Source organism: Drosophila willistoni, unplaced genomic scaffold, assembly GCF_018902025.1.
Source record: "Drosophila willistoni isolate 14030-0811.24 unplaced genomic scaffold, UCI_dwil_1.1 Seg555, whole genome shotgun sequence".
Classification (NCBI taxonomy): domain Eukaryota; kingdom Metazoa; phylum Arthropoda; class Insecta; order Diptera; family Drosophilidae; genus Drosophila; species Drosophila willistoni.
The window spans coordinates 8,537-16,308 of NW_025814478.1; the positions used below are offsets into that span (position 1 = coordinate 8,537).

General features: G+C 38.3%; 1 protein-coding gene across 1 annotated transcript; it reads left to right on the forward strand.

The window, feature by feature from the left end:
• Positions 1–4,840: 4,840 nt before the first annotated feature.
• On the forward strand, positions 4,841–5,747 carry LOC124461604 (the record flags this gene model as incomplete). Its single annotated transcript, XM_047013121.1, has 2 exons — positions 4,841–5,543; positions 5,603–5,747. Coding segments are annotated over 2 exons (848 nt in total), but the record flags the coding sequence as incomplete, so codon positions are not given.
• Between the last annotated feature and the right edge of the window lie 2,025 nt (positions 5,748–7,772).

Genomic DNA, 7,772 nt, shown 5'->3' on the forward strand with positions numbered 1-7,772 from the left:
CATTCATTGTAAAGAAAATGTAAATTTTCTATAAAAAATACAATTTAAAAAAAAAATTAATCTTCTCCGTGACAATGCCTCCTCATAATGGAGCAGGATTCGAACCTGGGTTACCACGGCCACGACATGGGGTCGTAACCACTAGACGATCACGGCTATTGAAGACGCTTGTTAGCCAGTCTAAAAATATCGAATGAAAGCAATGTATAGTAGACCCACCCAAACTTGATTGCATTTCTTGGTCACTCTTTCTCAACTTGACTTGTTTTGTGGAGGTTACTATGTATGTACCACCTCCTATTCCTCCTCCTCCTCGTCCTACTTCTCCCAAAAGTTGTAGTAAACAATAACAATTAAACTGGAGCCACAGCCAGCCAAAAGCCTCGTAATGGCAATAGCCCCTTCACCGGTGAAAAGCATCCAAGAAAAACCGCCCAAGCAAAGCTAACAATATAAATATAGACCAACTCTGGTAGCCAGCCAATAAACAAGATTTTTCTTTATGAATGAAAACAAATGCGGTTTGACGACTGGCGAGGGGTAAGCGGTGCTGGTGGGGTTTCAACTAATTTTGCTATCAGCAGCGATTTATGCATACACAACTCGAGCTCAAACGAAAGCGACCAACTAGAGGGAGGGGGAGAACAGATGAAATTTGCTGTGTTCTATACATATTCGTTCTTTATGATGACATATGAAATAATAGAATAATATATATAGTAAATTCTGAAAGATTAACCTTAACCTTTAAGTTAAATGTGACAATCGACAGCAAGTATAAGCATCTCTATATATATAGATTTATGAAAACAAAACATAATTATTTAAATTTTTGCTATAAAAATGAAAACTTTTGTTCTTTTCCTTGGTATCGCTGGATAAAGTTCAATAAAATAAGCTAAGGTTAGCTTAGAAACATTTTGGATTGCAAAAATTAATTCAAAAATGTCGGATTTACAGGGTAGAAAATGAGAGAAAATTCCTCTTTTAAAAACGATGTCTTACCTCGTTAATATATATATCCATCGAAATAAAAGAACAATTTCCCCCCTGAAATGAACGATTTCACTACCCAAAATCTATTTTTAGATCCGTCACTGTTTTTATGGACAAAGCAAGACAAAAAGATCCATTCCCCAAAAATTTTTGTAAATTCTAAATAAGAGATGACCTTCTAAATAATGTGAATTGTTTGGAAAAAAAAAAATACCTAGACCACTCAATTTAAAAATAAAAATACAATTTTTGAAAAATATTATAAAATGTCTGTACAATAATTTCCCTTAGAGTCGAAAAAGTATTGCATGTATCACAGTGACACATAGAGTGTTAAAAAGAGTTAAAAATAAGTCTTAATTTTAAAAAAAAATATCCAAGAAGCTAACATCGGCTATGCCGAAGTTTATATACCGTTGCAGTCTTTGGTAATAATAATTTTACATGTTCAAAATTTGTTTTCTGCAACTCAATTCATCAATATACAAACAAAACAATTTTACTCTCTATTTTACAATTTGTTCTTCTTCTTCCCTTATTTCCAAAGCAAAGCAACGCACGCATACACATACAGTTCATGTAGCGTTGCGTCTGTGTGTGTTATATTTATCCGATCACATTCAAATTTTGGGATCTGGGCAAGGGTATAATAAATACTTTCTAGAATTCTAACCAAATATAAGTAAACAACAATAACAAAAAACAGAAAGAAACTACACTGAAATACAGTAAAACATCGATATAGAACAAAAATCTCATTATATGCATGATGTTTTGTATCTCCCAGCTTAGATTTAAGAACAATTCGCAAAACAAATACAGTAAAACCTCCACATAACAAAAACATGCAAACTCCACATATGTAAGTCGCATTATATTCGATATGTCGATGTTTTACTGTAATTTTTGCGTATTGTTCTAAAATCTTAATCAATTTTATGTCCAAGCAATTTTTTGAAATTGGAAACTAAAACTGAAATACAGTCGAGTCTCAATAATTCGAAATGGCAAGGAAACAGAATTTTTACGAATTACAGAGGTTTTCGATTTACCTGGTTTTCCATTCCAACGAAGTTTTTCAAGGGACCAGCAGCTTCTGACGCAATATTGAGGTTTTCGATTTAGCGGGGTACGAATTATCGAGACTCGACTGTATTTGTAAGATGATACGAATTGAATTAAAATATAAATTTGGAAACGGAGGCAAATGTCAATACCTATTCCGAAAAATGTATGCAGTATTGAAAACTATAAAAAGGTGTGAGGCACTTTACTGTAGTCAGAAACAATTCTCACGATTCGATCTCATAAAAATCAGTAAGCTTCGCTTTAGACACACAGATCTCGCTTTTTCTCACTTTTTAACAGTTAATAACATTTTAAAAAGCTTTAACTTAGAAAATTATCATTTCCTTTCCCCAATTTACCATTACTTTAACCTCACATTGAGGAATCTAATCAAATCCAATATTTAAATTCTAAAAATCAATTGGACACCCTCCATATGTAACTACTTTTAATCAGCTTTACTAATGTAACTGTTATCTCGATAATCTTAGCTCTTATCTCCTATGCTTAGGCCTTTGTGACTCTGATAAGTATCAGAGGTTGCAAATAATTTTATATTATAATAATAATATAATTAAACTGTGTTATCTGCTTTATGATATAAAGTTTTGAAGTATATCCTCATTGATATACCGATTGACTAACCCGCATGGAATTGTTTTTGTTTCCCCCATTTCAATTGAATTAATGATTTTCTTTCTTTAGTATATGTAATTTATGACTTAGTAAAGAAGTCACAGGCCTTATCTAGGGTTCTCTATTCTAATCTAAACAGAGCGATAAGTGAAACAAAAAGTGTGCAAACATATGATTTACGCTCTTGATAATTTCACGAAATTGGTTTTAAATGAGCAAACATAAAGAAAAAATCAGAATCAATAGTGAATTGATTTGAGTTGGCAACAAAATTAATTTTTTCCAACCCACCTTGACCCACGATTAATCTGTGAACAAGTAGAAAGTGCATAGAACCAACCAAAACACTCCAACAAATACTTGTGCAATCCAGTTTTCATATAATTTTAGCATTTAAGTATTTTGTAATTATCCATTGCAATATTTCAATGGTAGTTTTTTGTTTTACCCGCGAAGGGGAAGGAGGAGGAGGAGGAGAGGTGCTATATGCGAGCCTTTTGAAATCGTGGTTTAAATTTGACATTTCGTTTCATATGCACGTACTCTTAAAAAGGGTATATTAATTATAATGTTAATACACTGTACAACAAAATTTGTGTTACCAGATGGTTTATAACTATTTTAGTGGCAATTTCCATTTAATGGCTTTTCTGAAATCGTTTAGCAAATGCATTTAAAGGAATAAATTGTTAAATAATTCTATTCTTCTATTCTATTTAAGCCTATTGTTGCCACCGAAATTCGCTAACTGCCCAGCAGACCCGACGCAGCCACCAATGGGTTAACCCATATCACTCATTCTCTTTCATTTTCATACTTATTCTTAAGCACCAGCCTACGTGCTGGGAAATTAACCGTTGCATCTTGCACTTTAAGCTTACATGTTAGGTTCTATGCTTGTTACTAAGCGGCGGACAGAACAGTTTGGTTACAACCGCGAGTAAGGTCGATTAATTTATAGCGGCTCGCTTACAAACGGCTCGCATAATAACGACTCGCATACGGCACACACACCATACACACCCCATTAGCATAAGAAATACACGTGGAAGAAATAAATGAAGTATCACGTGAAAAGTGGAGTGTTTTCTTGTGGGCCCGCTAAAACATCGAACCTTAGCGCCAAACTCAACAATTCTATAAATTAATGGCAGGAATTAATTCTATAAATTATGCCAGGAATTAATTCTATAAATTAATTCTATAAATTACGCCATAAAGGCAATGAATTAATTCTAAAAATTAATTCTACAGATTAATTCCATAAATTAATCTTACAGTGGTAAACCACTAAATGAACCGGAAAAGTTAATTATTTAACTGAACTCGACGGGTCAACCCACGGTTCTACACGCCAATCTAAAATGGACCAACGATACAACACGCGAAGAAAATGCATCGGAACGTGTCACGCTTACGGTTGCCAATCCACATAATGGCAATTAATTCTACTTGGAAGAGTTTCACAGTGTAGATACCCTGGATCTACCTGTACAGTCTATCGACATAAGGGCTGTCGCCAAACAATTCCCCCACCTAGCGGGACTACCGATAGCATCATACACCAACGCACGCCCAAGCATCCTAATCGGCACAAATAACTGGAACCTCGCCGTACCCCTTAAAATCAAAGAGGGGGCATGGCACCAACCAATAGCGTCAAAGACGCGACTGGGATGGGCACTACAAAGCTCCACGCCATCAAGGGCCACTAGAGCTAATGTCAGCGTTCACATGTGTGGATGCCGAGACGCAGACGCCAAGCTGCATGAGATCATCAAACAAGCGTTCTCATTAGACGCTACCACAGCAAAACCGCTATCATCACCAGAAGAAACTCAAGCTCTAACCAGACTTGAATCTACTACTGCCTTGAAGAACGGCAGGTACGAGGTCGGTCTAATGTGGAAAGACCCTGAAGTTTTATTACCTGATAGCTACGCAAACGCACTAAAACGGCTTAAATGCCTACAAAAGCAATTTTCCCGACAACCACAGTTGAAGGAGCAAATCACCAAGCAAATCGAAAACCTCGTCGAAAAGGGCTATGCTCGCATGCTGACGCCGGAGGAAATAGCTGCACCAAACAGACGGACATGGTATCTACCAACCTTCATAACTAAAAATCCAAATAAACCAGAGAAGGTCCGGCTTGTATGGGATGCAGCCGCCCAATCCGGCGGCAAGGCCCTGAATGACTACATCTGGAGTGGTCCAGATCTCCTAAACTCCCTGTTTGACCTCTTACTCTCATTCCGAGTGGGACGAGTGGCGATCTGTGGCGATATCGCCGAGATGTTCCACCAGATCCGAGTGAGACCAGCAGACACCCATGCGCAAAGGTTTCTGTGGTTCGACAGCAAATCCGAGAGGCAAGAGCCTAACGTCTATGTTATGGAAGCGCTTACTTTCGGAATCAATTGCGCACCCTGCATTGCACACTTTATTCGTGACAAAAATGCAGATCGATTCTGCCAACAGTACCCTCAAGCAGCACAAGCCATGAAGGACTACCACTACGTGGATGATTTTATATACAGCGGCGACAACTACGTGGAAGTCGGAAACATCGCAACTCAAGTCAGAGACATCCATGCAGCAGGTGGTTTCCACATACGCAATTGGTCTTCGAACTCGAAGGAGGTCCTACGAATACTAAAGAGCGATTCGCTACTCCCCGAAGCTGTCGAAATTACCGCAACAGAAAAGGTACTCGGCTTATATTGGATGCCGAACTCCGACGTATTCACATTCATCTGCAAGTTCGCCAGGCTGAAGCGCAACGTTTTAGACAGCGACAAAATACCAACCAAACGCGAGCTCTTGCAAGTACTTATGTCAATGTACGACCCACTCGGCTTCATCTCATGCTTTACAATAGAGCTGAAAATCCTACTGCAAGAAGTCTGGAGAAGCGGCATTGGCTGGGATACTGGTTTGCCCGACGCATTGTTACCCAAATGGATACGATGGAAACAGATCCTTACAACAATCGCCGGATTGACCATCCCGAGATGTTATTTCAACAGCAGCGATCAAATCCATGATGTCCAGTTACACACGTTCGTTGACGCCAGCGAATTGGCATACGCAGCAGTCTGCTACCTTCGGATACGCCAGGGGGAAAGAACCTACCTCAGCTTCGTGGCCTCCAAGGCGAAAGTGGCACCGTTGAGTCCACTATCTATACAAAGGATGGAACTGCAGGCCGCAGTTATCGGAGCAAAGCTGAGTAACCGAATCCAACGCAATCCAAGTTTGTCAATTAACTCGAGTTGTTATTGGTCCGACTCAAAGACTGTTCTCAAATGGCTTCGTATGGATCCACGAAAGTTTCAACAATTCGTCATGCATCGCGTGGGCGAATTACTGGAATTCACAAACGTTAGCCAATGGAACTGGGTTCCAACCAACCTTAACCCTGCAGATCTTGCTACTAAAACAAACAACGCCAATAAATATAAAACTTGGCTACACGGTCCAGACTATTTGCTGCAGGATCAACACGAGTGGCCAAAATGCGATGATTTGGGGCCACCAAACAATGCTGAAGTCAGGCATAACATACTCTTCATCGACAATTCGCCGATGGAGCTAAAACTTAAAGCGGAATATTTTTCCGACTGGCGCAGGCTATATCGAGCTTTAGCGCGAGTTACCTACCCAGTCACCACACCAACGAATTCACCTTCAACTACACAAACCATGGACAACACATCAAAAAGGGCAACAAATAACACATATGTACATATATACGTACATACATATTTACACACATACTTATATCCATATATAGACACTTACATATATACGTACATACATATTTACACACATACATATATCCATACATACATATATAGACACTTACATACATATATACATTCATACATATATACATAATTAACTGAAGGAGAGAACGGCATTGTCGCCGAATAAAAATCATAATTGTGTGTTGAACGTCAAACAAGACGGAGGTTTTAATTTTATAATAAAAAAATACTAAAAAGTAAATAAACACAGTGAAAAGTTACTCTTTTTCCTCGAACACGTCTTGGCCAAGATGTTAACTGGCGCAGCTTAACGACTTCAGGGACGGGAAAAAGTGCCCCGAAGGAACCTACGTTCCTGCATAAGTATCTAAGTATCAAAAAAAAAAAAAAAAAGGTTTTAAATAAAGATTCACAAATATTTCATTAATAAAAAAAAAAAAACAAAAAAAAAAACGAAAAGTATTTAAATAATGATTCACAAATATTGCATTGGTAATAAAAAAAAAAAAAAAAAAATTTTATAATAATGCATAAATTGTTGCCTAATCGTGCTAGAGATTGTTAAGTGTGCTAAACCAGTGCATTTTGCGATTGAACCAACTGTATCGGACAGAGCGATAAAGACAACAAAACATGTACATATGTACATACATATACATACATACATATGTATGTATAAATCGTCAATGTGTACTCCATGATAACATGATATTGATGTTGGTGTTGCATTTCAGTTTCACTCGAATTTAAAATATTTAATCGGGTGTATTCGTTCCCCCGAATTCAGCAATTCCCGTTAAGCACATACACACATGTATATGGGTACAAGCTGCGTAACAGGCGACATTGTCGTTTGCTACATTTTGCAGACTTGCGTGTCTCGTCAGAGTGACGGAGATGCCGCAACGGTACAAAGTTGCTTCGCGACAAGCGTCTCTACTTCATCATCTTTTTGGTCTGACCGCGTCGCGGTACAAGCTGCGTAACAGGCGACATTGTCGTTTGCTACATTTTGCAGCCTTGCATGTCTCGTCAGAGTGACGGACATGCCGCAACGGTACAAAGTAGCTTCGCGACAAGCGTCTCTATTTTATCATCTTTTTCGTCTGACCGCGTCGCGAGTCGCACATTTTGGTGGCTTTACGTGTTCCGTTAGAACAGAACGACAGCGATGTCGCGACAGTCAGAATTGTTTGACGAGTGGCGTCGCAAATTTTGGAGTGCGTTTTGTAGTTTCCTAACCTTTGGGCAGCGAGTCATTTAATTTTCAACCGCCTTGGAAGCAACATCGATCTTCAAAAA